Source organism: Quercus robur, chromosome 2, assembly GCF_932294415.1.
Source record: "Quercus robur chromosome 2, dhQueRobu3.1, whole genome shotgun sequence".
In the NCBI taxonomy this organism is placed as follows: Eukaryota; Viridiplantae; Streptophyta; class Magnoliopsida; order Fagales; family Fagaceae; genus Quercus; species Quercus robur.
In genome coordinates, this window is record NC_065535.1 from 70,074,936 (window position 1) to 70,102,846 (window position 27,911).

The 27,911-nt window shown below is 35.5% G+C and overlaps 2 protein-coding genes across 3 annotated transcripts in view; both read right to left on the reverse strand.

Annotated features, from left to right (window-relative positions):
* Positions 1-907: 907 nt before the first annotated feature.
* LOC126714790 (uncharacterized) lies at positions 908-3,569 on the reverse strand. 2 transcript variants are annotated; one of them, XM_050415102.1, is made up of 3 exons: positions 3,435-3,569; positions 3,163-3,288; positions 908-1,256 (listed from the first exon to the last, which is right to left on the reverse strand). In XM_050415102.1, the coding sequence occupies exons 1-3, from the start codon at positions 3,477-3,479 to the stop codon at positions 1,077-1,079; spliced, it is 351 nt and encodes a 116-aa protein (XP_050271059.1). In that variant the 5' UTR covers positions 3,480-3,569; the 3' UTR covers positions 908-1,076. The 2 variants fall into 2 exon arrangements, with proteins under 2 accessions (XP_050271059.1, XP_050271058.1); XM_050415101.1 differs by having other exon boundaries at positions 3,163-3,291; positions 3,435-3,547.
* A 2,494-nt stretch (positions 3,570-6,063) lies between these two features.
* Positions 6,064-27,911, reverse strand: part of LOC126714791 (nuclear pore complex protein GP210) — a 39,838-nt gene continuing 17,990 nt past the window's right edge. Inside the window, exons 18-41 of the mRNA XM_050415103.1 lie at positions 27,756-27,902; positions 27,522-27,641; positions 27,119-27,238; positions 25,639-25,794; positions 25,505-25,567; positions 25,271-25,404; positions 20,962-21,376; positions 19,819-19,921; positions 19,611-19,723; positions 19,303-19,374; positions 17,955-18,030; positions 16,911-17,018; positions 16,631-16,772; positions 15,508-15,591; positions 15,199-15,415; positions 14,801-14,867; positions 13,829-13,920; positions 13,187-13,247; positions 12,719-13,064; positions 9,284-9,324; positions 8,580-8,743; positions 8,370-8,469; positions 8,096-8,265; positions 6,064-6,921 (exon numbers count right to left, since the gene is read on the reverse strand). Coding sequence (XP_050271060.1) covers positions 6,379-6,921; positions 8,096-8,265; positions 8,370-8,469; positions 8,580-8,743; positions 9,284-9,324; positions 12,719-13,064; positions 13,187-13,247; positions 13,829-13,920; positions 14,801-14,867; positions 15,199-15,415; positions 15,508-15,591; positions 16,631-16,772; positions 16,911-17,018; positions 17,955-18,030; positions 19,303-19,374; positions 19,611-19,723; positions 19,819-19,921; positions 20,962-21,376; positions 25,271-25,404; positions 25,505-25,567; positions 25,639-25,794; positions 27,119-27,238; positions 27,522-27,641; positions 27,756-27,902 — 3,654 coding nt within the window. The 3' untranslated portion in view covers positions 6,064-6,378. The remainder of the gene's footprint in view (positions 6,922-8,095; positions 8,266-8,369; positions 8,470-8,579; positions 8,744-9,283; positions 9,325-12,718; positions 13,065-13,186; positions 13,248-13,828; positions 13,921-14,800; positions 14,868-15,198; positions 15,416-15,507; positions 15,592-16,630; positions 16,773-16,910; positions 17,019-17,954; positions 18,031-19,302; positions 19,375-19,610; positions 19,724-19,818; positions 19,922-20,961; positions 21,377-25,270; positions 25,405-25,504; positions 25,568-25,638; positions 25,795-27,118; positions 27,239-27,521; positions 27,642-27,755; positions 27,903-27,911) is intronic.

A 27,911-nucleotide genomic window follows, 5' to 3' on the forward strand; every position in this document is an offset into this window, starting at 1 on the left:
TCCATGACTAACGAAAATTCTCACGAAGCTAGGCACTTACTTTCATGCTTCCTTCCTGTCCTCTAGGATCATGTGCAGCAACTACAACCAAAGTCCTCTTGGTCGCTTCACACTGAAGAGTTTACTTCTCAATTAGTAACAGTAATCTCACTAGCTAGGCTCTCGCTTCATGGGTCCTTTCCTCTAGGATCAAGTGCTGCAATTGAGAACAAATTTCCAAGTTTTTTGCTGAGAAAAAACTTTCTTTCAATCTAATTAAATATTATAAATCTATATATGTATTTAATACAGTGTTATTTAAAATTTTGAATAATTAAATATTATAAATCTATATATGTATTTAATACAGTGTTATTTAAAATTTTGAATAACATGACATCTTGAAAACTATTAGATGAAAGAAATAAATCTTAAACGTATATCGAATTCTCTTATTTGAAATAGAGAGGATTGAGAATTTGTATGTTCTTGGTCACTTTAGCATTAAGAGTATACTTGATTTGTAAGATGGAATGTTTGTGAAAATAGCATTACTTAGGGAACAGATGGGGCAATTGTGATGGGTTGTAGTGTAGCTCAGGCTCAGCATACAAAAGATCCTTAGTAATTCACAATTCAAGAATGGAATGTGGCCCTATGTACTAATTATTGGCAAACAAATCCTGTTGATAGTTACAAAACAGTGTTAGTGAGCATGGTTTGTACATCCTTTTACAGTTACGGGAACAAAGCTTATTGCATTCAAGTCCATAAAGGGGTTGGGGTCCTGCTGTTTGAATCCCAGAAAGACAGAAAAGTGGTGTCACTTTGGTCCAAAGGTTAGGTTAGAAATAGGGTTAGTTGGGCTGGTTGGTGGGTGATCTAATAAACTGAACATACTAAATGAATATAGGTAATACCATTATGATTTACAAGTAAAAGTGTTGCATTAAGTCATTAACTTAAAGCTTCATTGCACAGTTTTTTAGCTGTTACAACTAAAGCATTAAGATGCAATTTAAAACAGTGGTCCTGTACAATCTAGTTATACAAAGCCTAATTTTTATATATAATGGAAGTTATTCATAAAATAGACATCAAGATTGTTCTAGTAAACTTTCTAAATACAAATTCAGGATGTATCTCCCTGTTGACAAAACATCAAGCCTCTTCTCACTTGGTTCATACTTGCCCTTTCGAAGCTGGTATCGATGAGTTACAGCTGAAATAGTATAGGCTTGGCCTTCTATTGTTACACTCTCTCCACATTGCAAGTTCTGCAACAAACAAGGTACAATTGAGATATACAGCTAAACATGGATACCCTGATTGCAACATTTTGTTCAGCTGTTTATTCATTCACAAGCTATGCTGGGCCTACAGATCCATGAATACATCAATAACAGCAACATGACAGAACAGCAAAAAATTTGTTGGGTGTACATAAAATTTAAGGGGAACGTCTTTTGCTAGTTATCTACACTTCCAATTCACATAGAATGGCACTTGAAATTTACAGTTGATTAAGCAAATTTGATGCCACATGGGACCATATGTCTTTCCTGTAACATGTTCTGGCATTGAAGCATTAGTGTTGAAAGAAGGAACCAACATATATTAGTAAATGCATTCCTCATATCTTTCAAACTATGACAAAATATGCAGACAATAATGTATGTGCTAGAATTTTCTATATCCTAATCCAACATGTTATGCTGTCTTTAGTTCTTTCACTATCTCTGTCTCTCTGGGATGACCCCAGTCCCAGCCACGAAGCTCACATGGCACAAAAAGAATATTTGCATGATCTTTCTCCCTCATCTTTCTCTTTACCTTTGGAGATCTATTATAGAGCAAGCAAGGACAAGGTGTGTTATAGACTAGCATCGTTATCTATGATACAACCTTCAATAGATTTCCTTATCATCCATTAAAAAAAAAATTTAAGTTATTTACATAGCTAATCTAGCAGCATCTTTTCTTGGGACCATTTTGCTACGTGGAGTACATCCTTCAAACCACATTAAAAGTAATCTATAGTCTATACTTATTTGGACACCTTTCATTGCCTTTCACTACCAGTGTAAACCTGCAACAATGCAAATTTTAAAATCTTTTTTTTAAGCATGAGTCAATCAAAAATACATGTAGCCAATCTTGACTAGTTTTTTTGCAGATTCATAGGCAACTCCAACATTTTGGGACTAAGTTTTGATTGTTCTTCTTGCTATCAGTCAATCAAAAGTGTGTTGCATCAATGGAATTGTGGATGAAAATCAAGTACTCTCTCTGTGCCTCTATTTATTTTGCAAATTTGACCAACAACACAACACTTCTATATACACTTAGCTGCATGCAATCACATTTCTTTGTTTCTGTCATACGTAATTTAATCTGATTCCAATAATGCTTGGCCTATTTTGACATTTGGCATGTGATAGTTGACCAGGTTTCATAATTCATACTGCACATGTGATTATTGATTTTTGTATAACCTAGCTAGTATGCTCCTAAAAAGCCTACTAGAGATGCCCATCTATAGTGTATTTTACAAGTTACTTGCATTTATCTCCTAAGTAACATATAAAAAAAATTATTAGAAAAGGGTAATGTCTTGCCTCTAAAGTTAATTGATGTACACATCCTTCTTTTGTGGAAGATCATTAGCACGCAAACTGATGTAGAAAATTAATAAACATTTCAAAGACATCCATTAGGCCTAACTAACACATCATATACATACAGGTACTTATCGACATCCAAGACGCCAACAGCAAACGCAATCCTTTTTCTTTGTGGCTAAACTAAAAAGGGATAAAAATCGCGTTGCTCCAATCACAATTGGCCATGTCAGCCGTTGTGTAAAAAAATTGGCTCTAGCATTATTCTGTCCAAAATGATGATAGTAAGTTGTAGTTTTAACTTTCAACACTAAAATGTGAACCGCTATATATATCATTATATCTACTTTACTATTGTAGTTCTTTCATTTTGGATTGTATGTCCCAAATAAAATAATAATAATAATAAATAAATAAAAATCATTTCCAAGCTGTTAGTCTAAATTAATAGCTAAGAATTATAAAAATGAATGTGACTTTGATTATGGAGATAAAAAATAATAATTATAAATTAAAAAAAAAAAAAGGAGTAGAATAGATACTAAGAATAGTGGGTAATTACAGAGGGGAAGCAACGAATGCCAAGGTTCTTGGGCGGAGGCGTAATTTCGATGACTTTATAAGGGTGGTTGTTGTCTCTGTTTCTCTCTTTCTTTCTGCATAATACTTGGAGTTGGGGTACCTCTCTCTGCTTTTTAAAATATATTAAAAAATTTTAATTAATTATTTAAAAAAGAAGGGAAAATTGAGAAGCAGAATGTAATTATAAAATATTAAGGAAAAAAAAAAAAAAAAAAAAACCTAAGAATTGAGTTGCGGAATGAATCTACGTACCTTTTGAGATGCACCTAGGCCCAAGTTCCATGACACCATCGCCATTCTCTCTCTCTCTCTCTGAGCATGAAAGCCAGAAAAAATAGAAGATTTTTCTTTTGTGATTACACGACAACGTTTATTGAGTTGGAGGAAGTTTATTTGGAATTTTTTTTCGTATCAGGGGTGGCCCATGGGCTACTGACTTTGCAGCCCAAGTTCAGTTTGTAAACTAAAATGAATTGCCATTTCGGGCTTGGTTTGTGGAGGATTCTTGTTTTGAAATAAATTCTTTTCCACATTGTATAGTGTGGTATTTAGAATTGTCCAAAATATTAGTTCAAATTGACCCACCCGCCCAATCCAAACCGATCCATCAGGATTTAAGTGGATTCAATGGCAAGAGGTGGTTGGCGATGACTTAGGGTATATTTGGATATCATTTATTTGCTGAAAATTGAAAACTTGTTTTTGAAAATACTGTAGTAAAATATTTTCAAATATGTGAATAGTGCTAACTCAAATTTATATTGAAATTTGTGTTTAAATGACTTTTGTGGGTTCATGAATAGTGCAGTGAGACCCACATTTTTTCAGCAAAACGCACAAACATGAAACACTTCCCAAGTGCACACTTAGTGTGGGTTTGGATACACGTCTGGCGTTTTGCGTTTTGAGTCTTGCGTTTTCCCTTTCTTTTTTTTTCTTTTTTTTGGCACACGCTTCAGGAGACAAACAGCTATTGTTCATGCACTATTCATGAACAGTAGCCGCACTATTTGACTTTTCAACCCCTTTTCAGCACATCAATGGGTCCCATACACTATTTATAGGACCCACAAATCTCACTTTTCAGCAACTTTTTCATTAAGAATGGGTCTCACGGTATTATTCACACATTTAAAAATTATTTTACTACAGTGTTTTCAATTTAAGCAAAATAAGTTTATCCAAATGGACCCTTAAAGTCTCCAAAAAATTGATCATTTCAATTTGAGTGTTGATTTTCCCATATTGGAATTTTATACAACAAAAATGATCGAGAAAGATCTAAAAGGGTTTCTAGATCAAGTGAAGATCTAGAGATCCTTACCCCATCACCCTTCATTGTCCATGAGAGATCAAATAGTCAAGATTGTGGTTCTTCGCAATTGATGGCGGTTTCTGCTATTAAATTAACCACCAGAAGTGATTCAGTCAAAGTTTTGGCTTGAGCCCTAGACCAACTTGGCTCAGGCCTAATGGAGTATTTGAGGAATTGCTTAAAATAATTTAGTTATATATTGAAGAGAGAGAATAAATTAATATGTAGGAAATATTATATAAAACATTTATTAAATTTTCATTACAAATTGATGATAATGATCTTTTGTAGATTGTGAATACGGAATGAAGGATATTGAATTGCACATTTCATAATAGGTTTTACAATGAAAAAAACAAACAAACAGGCACATTAGTTGGTAACATAATTGTGGTAAAAATATAGAATTTGCAAATACTCAAACAATGTACATTCGCAACAAATAGCAAATATGAGAGCAAAGCTATGGTTTTAACCATCACCTGCCGTCTTTGTTGCCGTAGTTCTCAAGTATCACATCACATCCCTAGCCTTACACTCAACAAGTTGCAAATGCTTTTGGATGTGGAAACAGACACCGTTTCATGTGCAGCTATGACTTACGTCCTTTCAGTTCACCCTTGTATAATATACTACAGTTTTAAACACCCAACTTAGCCGAGTAGCTGAATGTTATTTCTTATACTTTGTTGATAGCATAAATTTATCAAATCAATACAAAGGCATGGGCCACCGAAGAGGAACCTAGATCAAACCCATCAATATTACCTCCACATTGAGAGCTATTCTTGTCAAAATTTTGCAGCAATGGAAAAATCCATAACACTATCATCATGTGTGAGATTGCACCCTGGCCCTTCTCTATCGGAAAGAGTAAGGCGAGTCCAAGAGTTTGCCAAGTCGTCCATAGTCACTAACACTCCAAACCGTTCAAATCAAAAGTTATTAAACCAAACTGACACCCACGTTAAAGTTCAAAATCTTGCAGGATTAAGATGCATTCACACCCAGATCAGTTCCAAATTCATACTACATCAACTCTCGCCAAGATCCAATTCACCCAGAAGAAAGACTCAGCAGGAACATAGTAAAGGTTAAACTAACAATGGTTGAGATTTGTTCCATTTCCATCATAGGAGCTCATGTAGTCACGGTTGCAATGTAACAATCATGTCGAAAAGAATGGTTCTAAGTCATAGAAAGCAGCTAACATATCAGAACATTGCATTTTATGAAACAAGGCAGCTATCCATGTAACATATATGTTAAAGAGTTGACATCCGGAGGAATTATGACCATGAACAGCAAGGTCTAGCCACTGGTGTCCATGCAAAACTGAAACAATAAGTCTAGATGCACAACCAATTTCACAACTTTTTTCATGAGTGCTAAGGTGACAAGTTGTGATTGGTATACAACGGAGACAATAATCTGCTACCTCAAATGTTGTGAAAAAAGTTCTGAATTTGTTGTGTCTATGGCATTGCTGGAACTAAAATGATTCGCTAAACATAAGAAATAAATTGAGTGCTTCCTTAACTGACAAGAATGGTCTGCTAATGAAAATGAGTAAACACAATGTTAAGAAGATTAATTGCCACTTATGTCTGCAGGTAACCTTTCAAGAACCAGAGATAATACAATCATCTGCACAATTTGCAGCTCATTAATGTCGACCGAATGAAAAGTTAAAATCAGATCTTTTATCTTGCACTACTAGGACAGAAGGGTAAAAACATTCAAAACCACCTCCTCAACAAAATAAAAGAATCCGAAAACATAAGCTAACAAACTTGAAACTCAATGCTACAAACTGAGACAGGTTCGCATTTTTCCGTACGCTTATAAATTATAATCCTAATATTCCTCCTCCAATGACTTCTACCTTGAATAAGGATGGTATCGACTACCACTCCCTGCACCACCACCATACCCCCCTCTACTCCCATAGAAGGAGGCACTACCCCCTCCATAGGCACCACCAAGACTGGCATCATAACTACTCCCATAGCCGCCACCAGCAGCACCACTACCACCACTAGCATATCCCCCATAACTCTCACTAGGTCCACCATAACTGCCTCCTAGATCATAACCTCTGCTAAAGCCTCCTCCTCCATAACGACTCGAGTATCCTAGATAGGGCTCTTCCCTGTAAGTTGCCATACCACCACCAACACCATATCCTCCATAACCACCAAATTCACTTCCACCATAACCACCATAAGCGCTGCTCCTGCCACCACCATAGGGTCCACCTGACCTATATCCACCACCACTGCCACCTCCAAAGCTACTGCCTCCGAATCCACCATAACCACTATCTCTGAACCCACCACTAAATGCGGGCCTAGAATCATTATAACGCCTGGATGGGGCAGGTGGTGGGTTTGGCTTCTTTGGCTCGGCCTTTTTTATTTCCACCTACAAGAAAGAAACATGAACCTAAATTACAATGCTTCATAATTGAAAAAGGGTTCTATTCAGTACGAACAACAGCATATGTGTTAAATAATTCAAGAATCTTCTTATCTTTCGTATGCTTAGAAGACGTAATATTAATTAGTTTAATCACAGAAGAAAACGATATCCTTAGTTTCACTTCCCCCGACCCTCACCCCCCTCTTCTTCTTCTTTTTTTTTTTCTTTTTTTTTTTTCTAAATTCTAAATTCCTTTTTTCCTGTCCTTTCATCTTAGAACTAACTTTCTGTATAAAGTCCAAATTATGCATCACTTCAACAGTGATAACAACACATCTGGAGTAGTAGAATTTATTAGAATATTTCTAAATCTGAAAGTAGGCGCTAAAGTAAGCCACCAAATAGTGCAAATTTTTTTGGAAATACTTTCCTTAACATCATCCATCTACAGAATTTTTTTTTAAGGACTACAAAAACAACAACATTGTTGGCATATAAACTATATAAAAATTTAAAATTATGAACTCTACACCAGGCACCATGCTTGATGGATGCCAAAGAATAGAGGGACAGCTGATATGGATAAAAAAAAATTCTAAACAAGATATAGCATAAAGTTAACCAATAATGAATGATTAATACACCAAAGTACTTCCTAAGAAACCCACTCGGTTTGGCACATAACTAATAGTCAAAACATCCCCACTTAGATGTTAGTTTATGGTTTTTTGAATTTTTTTTTTTAAATTTATTTTTAATAACATGGAACCTCACCAAGGGAGGGAGGACACTTTGGGCCAATCCCTGGGGAGTAAACCACGAATACACAACCCCACCCACCAAAAATTTATGTAATCATTCAAGTATAAATAGATGCATTTTTTTCACTTTTTCAAAAAAAAAATTTAGAAGTCCTTTGCAAGCTCTGTATGATGCCCTTTGGGCAAAAATTTGCATTTGAATAATAATAGTCTTCGTTTTTAATCTAGTAACTAGTATTTTTTTTTTTTTTTTTTTTTTTTTTTTTTATATATAAATAATCTAGTAACTAATATGTTATGTGTCCCCTAGCTAGTAATTACATCATACAAAGGCTGGTTATAGAAATAGGGACATTATCTTTAAGAACATACAAAAAGGAAAAATAAATGTTCATTTTAGTTAGCACTCTGCTCACCTGAGCTCCTGCCAGCTCCAGTCTGTTACCCCTGGACAAGAGATCATCAACTGCTTGCTCTGTATCAAAGGAAATAAACCCAAACCCACGAGAACGACTGGTGGAATGGTCCCGCATGATCTGGTGTTCCTTGACCTCTCCAAATTGCGCAAAGAAGTCCCTGAACTCATCTGCTCATTTGAAACAAACAAATAGCTCCCCTTTCAGAATTAATATGCAAACAACCTTTATATTCACAAAAAGACAATTACCACAAAACTATAGAAGAAACAACCTTCATTCACAGTTGCAGGAATTCCACCCACAAAAATCTTCTTAGTCCTGATATCCTTAGACCCAATAGCTCCCTTCGGGATAGTCCGCTTAATTTCCACCTACATGCCCCCCAACATCACATCAAAACACCAATAAAATCAAATCAACAACTAAAGCAAAAACAACTAAATTCTAGCTCAATATTGACACGATCAAACAAAAACCCTACTTGTTTCCCATTAATAACATGGGTATCCTCAATGACTTTATCAACCACAGAGGGTTCTGCATAAGTCACAAACCCAAATCCTCGGGGCTGCCCAGTCTTCCGGTCCTTCATTATCACAGAATCAATAATATCACCATATTTACCGAAGTGCTTGACAAATTGTGCTGCATAATACAATTACAATCAAAAGAAGAACCAAACAAAAACTCATAAATGTCCCACTAAAAATCAACAACACTTACATAAAAAAGAAAAAAGAAAGACAAACATTATTTACACCTTTTAAGTTTAGGATCGCTTCTAAATCAGTATTACAACAATGTCAGTGTGCCCCTTCCGTCAACATCTGCTAAACCTTTTGTTTTGGTAGGTTACACACGCACTCAATGGGTCTTGAACCAACAACCTCACCCTCCATGGCCCCCACCTTAAATTTATAAGGGGAGGAGGTGCCAGTTGAGCTAGACCTAGTTGCCAACATCCGTTAAAACTTTTCTTTTAATGAACCCAAAAGGGATGGGCATGATTATTGGTGAAAATGTGATGTAATATAAGAAAAGGGGCACATCAACATGGCGTAAATTGCGAGTTTTGAAAGCCAAGACGACCAATTTAGACACGAACCCAAACTTAAAAGTGGTGTAAAGTGTAAACTGCATTTGATACATTACAAAAAAGCATCATCAACTATAAAAATAACTAACCATCGGTTGTCTCTCGCGCTAAGCCCCCTATAAAGATTTTTCTGCAACAAATTACAAACAGGAAAAAAATCACAAACAGATCAAAAACACACACACACACACACGCAAATTATTATCCACACAAGAAGTTAACGTAAACTCAAATACAGCCTTCTTACTTAAGTTCTTGAAAATTTTTCCTTATCTTTTACTTTCATCTTAATTATTCATAACAACTACTTGATTAGCAAGAGCATTAAACCAACAATTAAAATCAAACACAAATTTCCTTCAGTTCCGAATTTTTTTTTCTTTTTCCATCCATTTTTCCCCTAAAATTTTTTCCCAATAATCAAGAAAGTATTAGAGAAACAACGAATAACTGAAACGGTTACTAAGTTTTTTTTTTTTTTTTTTTTTCCAAGATTTGGGTGATTTTATTGTTGTTGATAGATTTTCTTAGGAACCAAACAGAGCTTAAAAATTGAAAAGTTTAAGAGAGAGGAGAGAAACCCGGCGCTAGCTCCGTCGGAAGAGTGAGAGTGAGACTTGTCGTTGATGATGTCGTCGTCTTCTCTGAGGTCAGAAGACTTAACGTCGTTAGGTTCTCCGTCGAGGATAGCTTCGTTGGCTTGAGAGTCCATTTGGAAGCTAGCTACAGATGATTTCACGAATTCGAAAAAGAAGAAGAAGAAAAATTGGATTTGGGATTTGGATTTAGGAGTGCCCTAGCTTAATAGCTTTTGGCTTTAGAAGAGTCAAAGAGAGAGAGAGAGAGAGAGAGAGAGAGAGTACAATGAATGAAAAAAAGCCCTAAAACTAAAACCCTTTTTAGGCTACTCCTGCTCTCTCATTGGCTGGACACAAACGGCTATCGTGTTAAGTACTTAAGTGTTCTACTTCTTCCTTCCTTTTAAACCCATCCTATAATTTTTCTTTCTTTTTACCATTTTTTAAAGCTCACTATAATTTAAAAGTTATATTTTAGTGATATCTCGGGGTTCAAATCTTTTATTCTCAACTATTGAAATATGAAAAAAAATTATAGATATATCAAATTAGTTATTTTATAACTTATGTTATAATGGAGCGTTTTGTGGTTTTATTAGATCTTGTCATGTAAGCAATGATTATAATGAGTAATGACAAAATTACAAAATAGCTTACTTGATGCATTTATATTTCCTTTTTAGCACTAAAAATGAAGTTTCCAAATTTCAAAGACTAAAATATAACCTTACCCAAAATTTAGGAAACAAACATATATTTTTGGTTTTTTTTTTTTTTTAGACAAATTACATTAATCTTCTTTGTGTAATGAATATATGCAACATCAATCTTTTAAGATTTGTAGAAGTAAAAAATGATAATTATCTTAAACTTTGTGAAAAGCGCAACTGGTATAATGAAACTCTAATGGTTATTTTTGCCTATTAGTCTATTTTTGTGGATTAACATGTTCTTAGTTAAGCATTAACATTTCTAATTTGATGCAAGCTTATAGATGAAATCTCTATTTTGCCTTGAAGTTATCAAATTTATGTGATTTACTAAAAAAAATTATGAATGCTTAATCATATACTTTAAGGACAAAATAGGTATCTCACCCTACTCACCATACCCAACCTAATTCGAGTCTAAACGAGCTAGTTCTTTCATTTGTTCAATTATCAATGAGTCTCGATTGAAAAAAAAAAAAAAAACACAAATGAGTATTCGATAAGATGTTGGGTTTACTAAAATTCACTTGAGTAATCCTAACTTAACCGATTTTAATATATGCATGTCTTAATTTTGTTGGATGTATGTATTCTCACCCCTCACACATGCAAAATTTATTTAGATAAATATAATGTTATCTTATCTCTCTTTTTATTATTATTTTTTTTTTTGTAAGGAAAAGAAATCACTAAAAAATTCTCTCCTTATAAGTTAAATCTCCAACATTTTAGAAAGCATCACGTTATTAGGAATGAAAATTTTACCCCGCCCCGCTTAACTCGCCCCTCCCCGCTTCGCTCCGCGCGGGTTTTCCCCGCCCCGCAAAGGTGGTGGAGCAAGAATGGGGTAAGATTTTAGCCCCGCACCACGGGGCGGGGCAGGTATGAGTTTAGACTTTTTAGACTCGCCCCGCCCCATTCCGCATTATTAAGGGTTATAATTGTAAATTTTTTATACCCTACAAACATATCAATATTAACTTATTTTATTTTATCCAATGTGGTTCTTTACCATTATTTTGTTGTGTTACACTATGAGTTTTTTTTTTTTTTTTTTTGGTGATTGTCTTGTTAAACGCTTGGATATATTATTTAAATTTTTTTTTATAGAAATTGAATTTATTTGATGGGATAAATTTAGTTGTAATTTCAAGTATATTAATGAAATAGGTTTCATTAAAAAAATTGTACTAGTTGTAGTGAAAATTAACAAAAAGTAAAGTTTTACAAGGTGGGACGGGGCTTCGCAGGACCCCAAGGGGCGGGGATAGGGTGAGAAAATTTTCCCCATCATGTGGGGCGGGGCGGGAATAGGGTAAGACAAAACCAAATGGGGCGGGGACGAAGACCCTATCCTTCAGCCCCACCCTGCCCCATTGCCATCCCTAATTGTTGTCCAATCCTGTGGGAAAACATTGAATCTCACCGCTTCTGCTAGCTTTAGTTTTAATTGATTGAGCCAAAAATTTTAGGATTTCAGTCGCCATTGATATCCTCATTGACTGTTGCTACGAGCAGAGAGTTGAGGTTTAGGTCCAATTGAGAATTTGTAACTCTCTCTTATGGAATTTTTTTTTTTTTTTTTTTTTTTTTTTGGTACTCTTGGATCTGGTTTATTGATTACATGTTTTTTCTTACTATTTGTGGCTCAATTTTTTTTTTTTTTTTTTTTTTTTTAATTTTCAGATCTAATGCATAGAAATTTATTGGATTTCAAAAAAATTCCATATGTGGGTCGATCTGATTTATAGATTTAGTTTGAGTTACTTGTTGAATGGATTTAGTTTGAGTTACTTGAATTATCGACATGTTTGGGAGAAAGGGTACAGTTAACTCGATACTCTGGACTAAGATCGACCAGTCACTCAAAATGAGGGTGCGGTTGATTTCGAGTTTTCGAGTTGACATGTAGTCCACAAATGGTTCTTTATTGTGGAGTTCAAAGTTCAAAAAAATGGTGGGGAAAGGGCAACAAGCAAAATCCACTTCATTGAAAAAATTATCACCAACTATTAAGTTTGAAAATTAGATCAGCTTTGCACATGATCGAAGAATCAACGTTTGTTGCTTTTCTTTTTCATACTTAAGCTCCTAACCATTTGTAATAATACAACAAAATTTTGATGGGCACTTTGCCGCGTTATACATGAATTTACATGAGAGAGAGAGAGAGAGAGACCCTTCTAATCTAGACCCTGATAAACCATACATCTACATTGTATTCTGTAGATTAAACCTCCTCCTTCCCTCTTGCCTGTAGTATGGAGTTTCATCTATTGTTCTTCTTACATAGTCAACAAAAGGCTGAGGTGTTTGAGGAGACTGTTCGTTCAAAACAGCAGGGCTGCCACGAACAGGGGTCATGGGTGCTGGGACAGTGGGAGTAGCAGGAGCAGGTGCAGGAGCAGTGGATGTCTGAGATCTGCCAGGCCTGTCCAAGTAACAGATGAAGATGGCCGCTGTCAATACCAATAGCACAAAGCACCCAACCACACTTGCCCAAAGGGTTTTATTTATGATAGTTCCTGATGCCGCTGCTCTTTCTACAGGTTGGTAGGCAACATCTATTTCCACTCTCTGACCTGTAAAACAGGCAATAAAGATGTCAATTTGGTCCATATTTAAGAAATCCACTGTGTCTCCCTCAGAGACAAACTTTCTTGATCGCTAAAAAAAGCAAAGACGTATCATGATTCAGACTCACCATTAGCTGGGAGCGTGATGATGATTTTGTCTTCAAAACTTTTTGTTCCTAGCACTTTGATCTGGAGACAGGGAGAATAGAGATGATCAGTCTAAAAATGAAATGACTTGTTGTATTTTATACAGCTTTAGAGATGAAACCAGTACACTAATTATTATCCTGTAGTCCTGCAAACATAGAGGAGGAACATTAGGACTTTGGACAATGTGCTTCCCAATATTAGAGTTTGTGGTTGTTAGGTTGATGTACACATTGTTAGCCTATTTCCTAATAACTTCAGCTTTTGAGATGAAATAACTAACATTGTATTAAAGCCCAGTATGATTCATGAATCTTGTGTTCGATACTAAACCCCATTTCAGTTTCTGTTACATTGTTGCTTTGGTTCTAAATGTCCAAGGCCTGCATTTTTTTTGTTCAATGCTGTTGGGTATGCCAGCCTGTGAAGGGGGCCTAAAAAGTTAAAACTTAAAAGTGTTCTTGAGTTTGATATACTCGTAGGCCAGCCATGAAACCTTTTTATTTCTACAAGACATTTAAACAATTTCTGTAAAGTGTGACAGTTTAACTTGACTAGTAATAATTACTCATCAACAAAACTTGCATTATAAGCAAATGCATTAAATGAAGCATAATGCTCACCTCATACTGTGCCCGCCCACCAATTCCAGATTCTTCTCTATAGATGGGGATGATCATGATCTGATCCTGATTGTGCCAATGGATTTCGACATCTAAAATGAGACAACCAAATAAGTCATTGCAGTACGTATATCCAGTTACCAATTCTCTCCCTCTCTCTTTTGGGTTTTTTTTTTTTTTTTTTTTTGGGGGGGGGGGGGGGGGGGGGGGGGATCATATTACAAGAACCCAAACCCATTGATACTCTACCAAAGCTTAGCAAAATTAATGTAGATATAAATTTATTATGTCTGTATACGGGGTCACTGAAAAATAAAGACATCTTATTTCATCCATTTATAGGCTCCTTGAACAAATAATATGAATGGTGCAAGTAGATATGCATGCTCCAAACATGCCATTAGGAATCCATGATACTTATAATGACAAGAATAGGTCTCAACCACTGAAGATGGCTAGCAAGGGAACTCCCCCAAAACCTAAGTAGACAAGTACATTATATTTTTGAACAAACATTATGGATGATGCACAAAAGGGCATAATCAAAATCCCAGCTCATCAGTTTGTGATGAGTTTAAATGGTGAAAGTTCTGCTGACAGTCTGAAAGTCATAAATTTAAAAATCACCATGCATGTGCTTCTTCTGGAAACTTATCATAAACATAAATTCTGGTTCATGCAGTAGTATTTCTAAAATAAGCATCCCCTTCCAATGATAATGAAGGAGCCAGCTAGCTTTGTGGTAAAATCTTCATGGGGGGTGGTAGAGAAATGGGGTGAACTTGCACCTTCATGGCTCATAGGCCTTGGCTTAGGTAGTGAAAGTCTGTTGCAGGTCTTAAGGTTCAAATCTAACCATTGAAGGAGAGAGAAAGAGAGAACCCCCACCTCCATCAGGGTGTAAGGGCTATGGGTAGAGAAAAGGCTCATGCCCCCACACACATACACAGGGAAAAATGTCTGGCACTGTACCTGTATTCCCCAAGATGGTTATGATTGTCTTGTTAGAGCCTGGTGTCAGATTCAACTGCTTTAAATTCTGAAACATTAAAAAATTGCATCATCATACACTTCTAAAATTGAAACAAATTATTTGCAATATCATATAATCAGATTAGTTCATCGGATCACAGGCATTAAACAGAGCACCCCAAATTTAATCCAAAAACAATTCAATGAACTATCTACAGAATAAATCTTAAGCCTCCTAGCCAATCCTATACTGAAGTCACATGTTCATGAACTTATTGAGGACAGGACCAACGGTCATCTGAACTGATGGGTGGCGATCAAGGTGCCTTGCTCAAGTTTTATTCTTCCCTTCCTGCACCAACCAAAAAGAAAGGCAAGCTGTATGAATAAATGTTTACCTTGCCCGTTTCTAATACCGAAAACCCTCCAATAAAAAGACCAGATGCAGATCCTGAGGCATATTTAGCTCCTCTCATTGATGCACTCATGGAAACAGATATATCTGGTTTCATGTCCTTTGACTTGGGTATAGAGCGTACCAAGTGCTCTGGTGAGTAAGGGAAAAAGAGGCAATATGAGCTGCCAGTGTTAAGATCCACCCATGGCTTTGCATACCTTCAAGCCCACAGACAGAAAAGAATATAAGCAGATGAGAAAACTTTCTGGTAAATTAGCATACAAAACATACAAAATTTTAAGAAACATACCCAACAAAAGGAGGGTCCACAATACAGTCATATGGGACTTCCTCACTGTTTCCAAGAGGTCCAAAGTTGTTGCCGTAAGCATTACTTTCATAATAAAGAGAAAAAAGAAAGGGATTAACCGAATGTCATCACTTATATGAATCTATCTACAAAAGTGTGCTAGTAAACTGAATACCAAGTCTTCACAACATATATAAAGTATACAACATATCAACGACAAAGATTAAGGGTGATGGAGCCATAACCTTCAAGATAGAACAAAATTTTCAAACAAACCAATTTAAAGAAGTCTTCTCCAAAAAGATGACCATCCACATGTATTTTTTAATCGCATGATATATTAAGTCATTTAAATAGGTACACAATAAATTTCAGATTTTTTTTTTTGGGGGGGGGGGGGGGGGGGGGGTAATTCTAGCCATTACAGGTGCGCGTGTTAGATTAAACTCAGACTCTAAATTTTATTTAACTTATTTGCATGAGTTGTCAAGGCAGCATAACTTGCTTTGCAAATGTTCAGAAGTCACAAAGGGTTTATAGAGGTGAGAAAAATGAAAAAATAAAGAAAGAAAGAAAGAAAGGAAAACAGTTGCAATGTGTTCTAATGGCATGCTTGAACTCTTATAAATGGAAGAATTATTTTTCTCCACATGATTGAAACCTATAAATTAAATAATCTGTCTTCAAGTACTTCACAAGTCACTAAAGGGTGCTTATATCTTGTCTCTGTCGGCACAGGACTGGCTTATTTATGAACCATGACTTGTGTGACACTTTCTTTGGCACGTCAGATACTTGTGGACATGACAATTGAGCACACCATTATCCAACATGCATTCTAAGATTTGTAAAATAACCTTCATTTAATTAAAAAAAAAATGAGGAGAATTATCAAACATGTTACTATCAACCATTAATAACCTATGAAATTCTTATCATCCTGATGATTTTTATTACTAATAATTTTTTCTGCCAGCATACACAAAAATGTATGTTTCAATATTGTTAATTTACTAAAACACACATATAGCCATGACTGTGTCTCAAGTTTTGGACTTGCTGAATCCAACACCTATTCACAACAAATTACAAGGGTTTTGTCTGCAATTCATAGTTTACAAACCTGAACTTCACCAAGAAGTTATATCCTTTTGTGGGAAAAGGAACATTTGTCAGCGTCTCTTTTGGAGCATCCACAGAAACAATATCCCCCATGAGTACCGTAACCAGTGTTTGCAGTTTCAGACCAGAACCCTCGAAAATAACTGTTCACAGGTAACAAGTTCCATATTGAAAAGGGCTACCATCATATTCAGAGGAAATCATAGAAGCACATAGGGAAGATATCTAACATTAAATTTGTGCCAGAAGCTTCAACAAAGCAAAAAGTTTTATTCCAATACCTTGGGTTGAACCTTCCCCAACTGCTTCAGCTATTCCAGATGGCATGTCCACAGATACAACACTTTCGTTGGCAGTAAACCACTTGCCAGAATCTTGATCATTTAAACCTACCATAATAAATTGAACAATGTAAAATCCCAAAAAAAAGGTACGAAAGGAATGATAAATCCATGGATATTTGAATATTGATTCTGGAAGAGAAGAATATTTTTTTAGCGGTCAGGTACACAACCAATGGGTCTTGAAGCAATGACCTCACACTCTACCTAGAACTTTTGAGGGGAGGAGGTGCGAATTGAGCTAGAGCTCATTGGTAGAAAAGAAAAGAATACTATGATTAATATATGAGAAACAGGATGGTACAAGAAGACATTAGAACATCATTATCTGCCACCCTAGGACAATTAAGCAGTCCACATGTTGTGATGCAAATGCATTTGGCAGATAAATATTTTTATGCAGGGAACCTATTTCTATATAAGCAAAATACATCCATCAAAGAAAACGGGAGATACATCTGCTTCAGATAACAATAGGTGAAGAAAGGAAGTAGAGAAAAGGGAGATGTCAAAGGAATTTTCACAGTTGAGAACTATTTATTTTATGAATTTCTTTATGGGAAATGAAAGAATTTTCTGTGTGTGTGCATGTGTGTGTATGTGGTACCCATAGGCCATGGGCCTGAAACTCTCATCTTCCGAGTAGACTGAACAGTGTTAAAATTAGAATCATATCAAGTCCAACATTCTATATAGGAATTAGACTTCTTCAACACTTTTAAATAAACTTGACTATTAACAAATGAAGCTTAGAGTAGTTCAAATATTATCAGATACAATTATGAAGTGCTAGAAGACGAATGCTATCACAGATTTCACGTTATAACATGGAGCAAATAGTTATAAATAGCAACAAGATGGAGACAGTACTGCACAAACTGAAATTTCATTTAATTAGTAATTTGAGACAGATTTGAAAGAAAACACATAACTATAAATAACTGTAAAGAAAATGTATTGGTAGTATGTTCACTGTAGACCCACCTTCTATACTGAAGTTCAGATAACTTCCTTTGTGTAAGACTGGATTTTGAGGGTGTACATGGGCACCAACTGAAATCTAAAGAAAATTAAGGAATTAACTTGTCTTAAACTGTAGTACTAATTAAAAACATAAACATGAAACTCAGAAGGAAAATATGAAAGTAAAACGCATATAGAGATTACTTTTTCATATTATGATCAGAACCAATAGCATTTGGTTAACAAATAAGGCTAATTTCAGACATAAGTCTCAGGAAGTCTCCTGTGGGGCTAATTAGGAAATTTCCATGACATATCTTACAACAACTGAACAAAACAATGTATCAGGTGTGGGCTGTGTGGCTAGGGCTGCAAACAATCCAGCCCCATGCTGTTCATTGAGCTTTAACTCAAGTGACACTTCTCCCCTTTAAGAATAGGGTTAAAGCTGAGCTCTTAAGTTCAAGTCCCGCTGGGTATGTGTATAAACTATCAATAAAAGTATAAAAATAGCTTTCAAGCTCCCACAAAAACTACTTATCAAATAAATAAAAAAAGCTCCCACAAAATACTCATGAGTGATAGGCAAAGCACAGGTTTGGCTCTGCTTTGTCTTTTGGTAAATGAGTTCAACAATATCAAGTAATGCCCAATTCCAGCTCAAGTTATGCTTGGTTCATTTAACAGTATTAAATTAGATATATGATTGAGTGGAGGGCAAGGACCAAAAATATGATTTTTAGGTTTTCTCAAGACCGAGCTTATACAGGTCAAGTATAGACACAGAGGATTATGAATAAAAACATAAACCAATAGCATGTAATTTGGAATTACATTGAATTTCCTCAATCCAGCATATTTGAGCAAATTAAGCTGAGCTGAAGTACACAGAGCCCTTAGGCTCTAGTTCTTTAACAAGCGCATATCAAAACCACCATACATGGGTTTGTGAAAACAAGCCAAGTCCTAGCATTACATGAACAACTGAGTTCATTTACCACCCTAGGTGTGGCCCATCTACTGGTAGTCTCAAATCACTATACATGGGTTCATACATCCAGCAATGAATAAATAAAAAACTGAGGTTTATGGTAAAAATGGCAAAAATAAGTAGCAAGAGAAATTTTGAAACTGTAGAGTCAGTTATTTCCATTCAAGATGTAAAATGAATTAGAATAATAAAGGAAAGCATGCCTTGAGTGTATTGGCATGACAAAATCAGAGCCTTTCTGCAGCATTTCTATGGAACTTAGCTTTCAAGCTATGTGCAAGAGAAGAAATGCATAATTTATGGCTGGAAGATAGCATCACTTCTTTACATTGCTTTCAAGCATTCGTAAGGGTTGTGAAAAAAGGGATTAGTTTGTACCAGAATATAGTCTGACTTCAATGGTGAACTACTCATTGATACTCGTATGAGAGCTCTTCCATGTCGTAATGCCTTCAACAAAAATTAGCGAGTTCACAAGTTACAGTTAGATGATATGGCCAGGAATAAATAGAATGAATACTGAAATAAGTGTTCTTCATTTGTTTATCCAGATGAGATAAAATGCATGATCAAATGCAATGTAAAGCAGAACAAATGGAAAAAGGGCCAAGTCGTGATTCCTCTCCAGTAGTTTGCTCTTTGAAGCTGGGACAATTGAAACTCAAAAGTTTATGTAAACAACAAACCTTGAGATGAATATTTCCATCGTCATCATGTGTGTTGTTTATGAGGACAATATCAGGGTAGTTAGTTTCAGCATGGAAAAGAACTGCATTGTGTGCTTCATAAAAAGGATTTCCTGGTCAATAGCAAAATAACAGGTAGACTGATGAGGACTTAAATCCAGAAGCTATGATTCCCCATAAACATTAAAAAAAGCTAAAACTTTACTACCTAGAGTATCAGAATAGCTTATTGGCAGTTTTAGATCAGCACCAACAGCAAGATTGATTACATGAAATGGGAACTCCTTATTTGTTATCCTTATTTGAGCCACCTGGTCAAAATGCACAGACATCAGCATAGTGAATTCTAAAACTTGTACACAGTGTTAAAGAATGTAGACTCAAATGTCAATAGACTGAGATGAGGCAAAGGCACAAGAAGGAACCCAAGACATTGTACATATTTTCCAAATGCTATGCAGTAACTACATTTTGACAAATATTATGAACTAGACCTGCATGTAACCCGTTAAAATTTGCTAACTCATATCAATTGCTTTTCTTATTGAGTCATAAGAAAAAGAAGTGAATTATTAATGCATATGTATGAAACTGAGCAGGGAGCATCTGCTTGTGTCAAATTAATTGGAAATCCCATCTTTGACATATTGAATCATACACATTTCAATTTGCACCAAACTATCGAGGAATTTGAGACACTAACAATGTCTCTTTCTCATGAGGTTAGACAAATCAAATGCTAAGATATGAACATGCAACCCACACTCATTGAATTACAGAACCTTTTATTCTTCCCTTTTTTGCAGGGCGAGGGCACCCAAAAGACAACAATATATCTTATTAGAAATAAGAGCATTAACAACAGCTTATGTAAAATAGCATAAAGCCCAAAAATCACCAACATCAGATTATGAACCAGTTATGCAAAATGGGTTTTTGCTACAGAGCTTGTGCAAATATACAAGTTACTATAGCTTATGCAAAACAATTTTTTATTATTTCTTTGCATTTCCCGAGGGTAAAGGAAGAGGGTGGATGGTGATTGTTGCATGTGAAGAGAGAGAAACAATTAAAAAAAATCAAGAAAATTTGTTATTTTAAAGAAATAAATTATAAAATAGATAAACAAATGTGCATGTTTTGAAGAATGGTTAATTAAAATAGAAAAAGTAGGTTCTTATTCTAAAATAGATGGTAATTTTTGCGTAAGTTGATGTGAATGCTCTAATAAAGCTTACCTAAATCACTCTGCAAAGCATCAACAATATATTTAAAGAACTAAAATAGAAATAATAAAGCTTGCCTACATCTACACCAATTATCAGCCCTAGGTAAGATCAAATATCCATACCTCAGCGACCCGAACACAAGAGGCAATCTCAATTCTTCCTGTTGTACGATCTTTTCCTTGAATGCATGCAAGATTGTTGCTGTCTGTTGTCTTTATCCTATCCCTGTGAATGGAAATAGAATCTTTCTGCACAGCTTCATTCTTCTCACCAAAACATCTTAATAATGAATATACAATAGTTCCTTTCCGACTTTGACCATCCCACTGGCCATACGATTCTGAAGATGAAGGCAATAAACTTGTTGTAGTATAATGGGGAGGAAGAACCCAGGTTATGGGAACTCCAAGAGCTAGAGGGAGATCTGCCACCACCAATAATGATACTGATGCACTGTAAAACCTTGACCCTGAGTTAGAACCAGGAGTTATAAAATCACATGAGAATGTGACATTGACATTTGCCCTGCCTGCAGATCTGGAATGGAGTGACAATGGCATATAAGAAAAATAAGCCAACAAAGAGTTGTCAATTAGAATAGATAGAAAGCAGATGTAGCTCATACCACAATAGGATAAGACAGGTTTTTTCTTTTGATAAGATACAGGTAAAAAGTACAAACAATTCATCAGCACATTTTATTTTTAAATACCTCAAAACCATTCTTCATAAGAAATGTTTACAGGTTAAGTGCTGACTGAAAAATAAGAATTACATGCTAGTACCTAAATTTAGTCATAAACAAAATAGGCCGAGGAACTTTCAAAGCTTCTGATGAAACAGCATACATCCATAATCTATCAGCCCTCTGTTTTTTGCTCAAGCACAATATATCCATAATCTATCAGCCCTCCGTTTTTCGCTCAAGCACATTAAGGCCCCAAAATTTCCTAGATCTTGCAATTATTTTCATTAAGTCCCAGTCTAAGAAGCACAGACATGGACACAGTTCGACACTACGTGAAACACGGTGAAATATCAATTCTTGAAAATCTAGGTCATGACACATCAAGGACATGAAAATTAATTAATTAATATAAATATTTTTAGGCATATTTTATGTAATTATCTTAGACTTTAAAATTAAGTAATAGCCATCAATAAGTTTACAAACATAACTAAATTAATTTTTTTGATAAGTAAAACATATCTAAATTAATTTTAAAACAATAATAGACAGGAAGTCCTACTATGTCTTCAGTTTATGATCTAATGGATGCTTGTAATTTGTGTTTTTGATTGTTTTGGTCCCCAGTTGTATACTTCTGTATACATGGGTGACTCCTTTTTATGATCTGAATAAAATTTACATTACTTATAAATAAATTTAAAAAAAGATAGCAAAGATGTAAACTAATAATTATAAAGTGATGTTTAGAGTACAAACCAACGGCAAAAACAAACTACAAATAAACATCAAAACTTAAAGATAAAAATTCCAATACCATTATTATTCACAATTTGATATAAATAGAAAAACATAAGGAAATAAAAGAAAAAAAAAAATTGACTATTCAACACTAATCTTGACATATTCAGTAAATAAAACCATAAGCACAATAATATATCAAAGAAAAATAAATAAATAAAAAGGGGAAATTACATAAAATGGTACACAGTTTAAACCCTATTCAATTAGGTCCCAGGTTTTTAATTTTGTCAATTAAAGTCCCAAACTTATGAAACAATTTCAACTGGGATCACCTGTCCAACTCATTATTAATTTTTATTTTATTCTAGGCATTAATGGAGCAGAATAAATGGGGAAACCATTATTAAACTTTGTATTTCACCTAGCTAACTACTAACTAGTTTCACTTTTCTGGCAATCAGTCTCTCACTCTACACAAAGCTTTCTCTCTCTACCTTTCTGTCCATAGCTGCCAACTTGATTTATGAACAAGCTCTAGGAGAAATAAAGAGTTTAATTAATAATTTCCCAACTTTATCTGCTCTGTTACTGCCTATAATAATGAAATGAATAACGGACGTAAACAGAGGCTGCAAATTAAAACAATTACATAAATTTGGGACTTTAATTAACAAAATTAGAAAACTGGGACTTAATTTGAAATATTATATAAATTGTGGGCCTTTATTTATTTTCCCCAATAACAATTAAAACAGACTTCGACGCCAACTTAGCAAAATGGGGGAAAAAAAAAGTAAAATGCTCAAAGAGTTTTCAAGAATCATTGAGCAGAAGCAAGAAAAAAAAAAAAATATATATATATATATATATATATATGAAAAGAGAAAAATGAGAGCTCAGCAACATAAGGCCCCATTGTAGCTAGCAGAGAGAGCATGCTGATAAGGGCCTGTGGAGTTGCGAATAAGTGCCAGAGTCACCGATTGATGGAGAGAGAGAGAGAGAGAGATCAGCAACAAAGAACTGTGGTGGTAAATAGTAATACTAATACTATAAATCTAATCTGATTCTTTCACTGTGAAATGGAACCTGTGGTAGTAAATAGTAATACTAATATTATAAATCTAATCTGATTCTTTCAACTATGAAATGGAACCGTACAGCAAAGAAGAGGTACTAATCAAGAGGTGTGAGGTCAGAGGCATTTGCCACATGTTGGCCGCTGCATTTGCTGTCAATAACTGCCTAGTTGTGGCAACGAGCAGGTCCAAGGGCTCAATGGCAGACTTGGAGCACAATCCCAGATTTGACAGCCATGATTCTTACCGCCGATCTAGACATTGCAGTGAGTTTTGGGCTTTTTTTTTTTTTTTTTTTTCTATGTTTGTATGTGGCTGTTGAGCCAGGCCAACCACTGTTAGTCAATTTTAACGGCAAACTAAAAAAAGTATCAATTTGACACGTGTGGAGTTAAGGGAGTAAATTGGCAAAAATATAAGTTTAGGGGGTTTAATGGCCACCACCAAAGTTCAGGAGATGTCATGGCATCTTGGACCATTACATTAACATAAATCTAATATCTTCAACACTCCCCCTCAAGCAAGAGCATATAGCATATAGGTCCAGCTTGGAACATTAACATTTACACCCTAAACAACTCCTACACAGTGCCTTGGTAAATGATGAACAAAAGAGGGTGCAAATTCACCTGGGCAGGCTGAAATAGAAGTTGAACCAACCTAAATGATATGAAACCAAACAGAGACTTTATTCAGCCTAGGTTATCCTTATCCTGCATAAGGGACAAATAAATACCTATACCCAAACAATCAAACATCTACCAAAAATAACTTTTTATCATATTTAGGATTAAGTTATCCTTATCCTGGATAGGGAATAGCCGACATCATGAACCAAACAGGGGTATTCCCTGTCAACTCTGATTAACAACCAACAACCAACACCAATGGCTTCAGAACTCAATGATGACAACTGCACTGGCAACCAACAACTCTGGCAGCAATGAGCAAGAAACTACCAAGAAAAACACACCTTGGAACCACTGAAAACTCCCGAGAGATCAAGGAAAAGCCACTGTGAGCTCTGGCAAGCAACCTCCATGACCAAAAAACCAACGTGGCAGGCTGAAACCTACTGAGGAGTACCGGATCTGCTGAGACTCACCGGAATACGATGAAAACAACAACCCAACAACAAAAGGCCACTGAGAAACACCAAGAACAACAACCAAGATCAGTGGAGGATGGTCAGAAACCACCACTGACCTTCCGTTGATAACAACAAAAACAGATGCCAACCACCAAGATCTACCAAGCTGGGTTGCAGGTCAGATCTGGATTTCAGGTCGAATCTATGCCTTCAGGTTGGATCTGCGACACCAATGACAACAACAACAGCAGCCACCAGCAATGACAACGACACAACCACCAACAACAGCAAAAACCATCAAGAACAACTAACAACAGCATCCACCAAGAACTACCAACAACCACCAACAACTATCAACAGCAACCACCAACATCAACACAAACTTTGATCCGAAGGTTGCACAAGCAACCAACCATCAACAACTGAGAACAATAGTAACAATGAGATAAAGATGGCTTTGATAAGAGAAGCTGAAGCAGAAAAGAGAGAAGAATACAAGTAACGTGGTTCAGCTTCAGCCAACATCGTACATCCATGAGATAAAGCCCTAGTGGCTACATCTTTATTGTATTCTTAGTTGTTGATTACAATGAACCCTAGCAGTGTATATATAAGAGCTAATATCCTCAACAATCTTCATCTGATTTCAAATAGTCACAATTGTATGAGAAATACTTAATCCAAAAGAAGAAGACTGCACTAGAATCTACGCAGATGCAATCAATCATAGAATGAAATGTTTGACTGCTCAATGCAAGTAATTTCAGTATAAAACCCAATGCATCCCATTGAGAGAACACAAAACCAATGTAGCAGTAACTTTAGCGTACCTTCCATACAAAACCTTGATAAAACCAAGTTCTTTCTCTTCCAAATAACTAGTGAATTGAACTTCTTTTGAAGTAGCCATCAGGGATTTATACATTTCCCCATGCGAATGCTTTGACACAAGGAAACCCAACACCTAAACAAGGGGAAAAAGAAAAGGTCAAGCACATAATATCTCTAGTAAAAACATGTGATGAGCAGAAATCCCAAGTAGTTTGACACCAAACTTATCCAACCTTTTCATCTTCTACAGTCCACTGATAATTTTTGCAGAGCTCATAAAAAGAAAACAAATGTCCCTGATATTACAAAGAAGTCAATCAGTACTTTAATAAGAGAAAGGTAATAATTGTTGGCTTTCAATTCCTACCTCAGGAAACACAGGATATATTGGCATCTCACGCCCAACGCCAAGTTGATCACTTTGTACATTCAAAGTCATCACAGATGGAACTCCTATTTTGACACTGCCATATGCTTGACAAATTACAGTATCTCCTTTGCCAAAAACCGAGGCAAGAACAGTCTGATCATAATAATAAATGTCAGTATATTTCTAGTAGAAATGTAAATAAGACATACTCAACGAAAAAGAAAAAAAGAAAAAAGGAAAAAAGTTGTAGAGGCAACGTCTACTGGTCTTGATTAGGTAAATCCAATGGTTCAAGAGGACAGAATTGCCCTGCCTGAAATCGTCATTTGTAACGGCAAGCCTATTTACTTCTAATATAATTTTATAAAGAGAAAATGCAAAAATACCCCCTGAACTCTTGGTCAAAAACAAACTGGTCCCCTATACTCCTAATTTGAAATTTTAACTCCTGAACTATGATAAATGCCCAAACCGTTCTTACTGTTGCCATTCTATTTATTGAATGGATGGACAATGCTACATGCATTTTAATAAAAACTATTTTTAAATTAGAATTTAATAAAAAATTTCCCTTTAAAACATCTTCTTCTTTTTTTCTCTTCCTTCACCAGTCACAGCATGGACTGTCACAATCACCACCAAACCACAATTACCCAACCACCAACAACCACACAACCCCAACAAAATTTTCGGCCACTTCCCCAAATAAAACACTTTTTTTTTTTATGTAAGTAATAATGTTCATTGAAAATAAAAATGACTAGGAAACATACACTCAATTCTCAAACAGTCACATAATAACATGGTTTTCATCACAATCCCCAACCAAAATAGCCTACCCATAATGCTAGACCCAAACAGCACCACCCCCACTTCCTCAAGCTCTCCATGTACCACCACACCTAATGTAAGGCCTCTACTTCTTAACCTTTACCTTTACCTTTAATTAAAGGTCATACCCACTGCACAAAACTCCCATTTTTGCGAGGTCTGATAGAGATGATTTGGAGAATTTTATTAAATCTTAATTACAAAATTTTTTTTTTTTAATTAAAATGCTATCATGCGAAATGCATGAAATACTTTTTGTCAATTAGATTATAAAAATGGTACCAAAAGGAGTGATTTTGGCATTTACCAAGGGTTCAAGGTATCATAATTTCAAATTAGAAATAGTGGGGGTCAAATTTGATTTTATCCAAAGCTCAAGGGATATTTTTGCATTTTTCCCTTTTAGAGAAGTGTTCTTGCCACAGAATAATTAAAAACAGGTAACCATTAACAAGAAGCCAGATGCACACTCTGACTAGGCAGCTGACTGCAAGTTATAGGATCTATTATATCCAACATCAAATATCATGTCCCATAGCTCATAAAAGAAAAGAACAACAAAAACTAGTAATTCATAATCAATGCATAAAAAAGCTATAGATAATAGTTAACAGCAAAGCAGCATTAGCTAGTTATCATATCTTACAGTATTGCCAGGTAAATTTGCAGACAATCTTCCTGAAGATTTCTGAATTGTTGCAATCCCCTCATCCATACTAGCATACTCAACATACACTCCGATAGTTGGGCCTCCTTCAACAGTAAGCTAAGCATACAAAACCACAAGGCACCAATAAGTAACAAAAAAAAAAAAAAAAAACACAAGCACACATAAATACATGCAGAAACACATGTATAATTTTGTGTCTTTTTAGGGGGGGGGGGGGGGGGGGGGTGGACTTCCAGAGTCATTGAATAAGGCAGAATGAAATATAACATCCATTGTAGCAACAAAATGAATTTCTCTTTATCTTAGCACTATCAACTAAAGCTAATGTTTATGATGAGAACAAGGAATAGACAAGCAAATATTTATATCCAGAACATACCACATATGATGCACCTGGTGCCAGGAAAATATTAGGAGGGTGAATTCTTGGTGGTGCATAAACTTCGACCTTTATTGGCTGACTCAAAATTTCATGTCCAGATTGCTGTGAAGCACTGACCTGATATCAAGTTTTATCTTTAAACTTGCATCACCCCAAATTCCCAACAGAGAATCTAACAATGGTTGCTAATTGGAGACATAAAATATTTGTGTTAATCAACAGTGAACTTACATAAAGAGTTGTGATTCCCAGACGTGTCCCCATAATTTTAAAGTTCGGCCCTTTCACGTGTCCACCATGAGGACTCGAGGTATCATCAATGCCTACGAGTTCAACTATGTGATCCTCAATATGGACATGAATATTCATGTAAGCATACTGCATCAC

Coding starts and splice junctions, on each gene's coding strand:
- LOC126714790 (XM_050415101.1), bottom strand. CDS start 3,479: ATGGCGATGGTGTCATGGAACTTGGGCCTAGGTGCATCTCAAAAG. Junction 3,292..3,434: donor GCCTAGGTGCATCTCAAAAG/GTACGTAGATTC, acceptor TATTTTAAAAAG/CAGAGAGAGGTACCCCAACT. Junction 1,257..3,162: donor GCATTCGTTGCTTCCCCTCT/GTAATTACCCAC, acceptor TGTTTGTTGCAG/AACTTGCAATGTGGAGAGAG.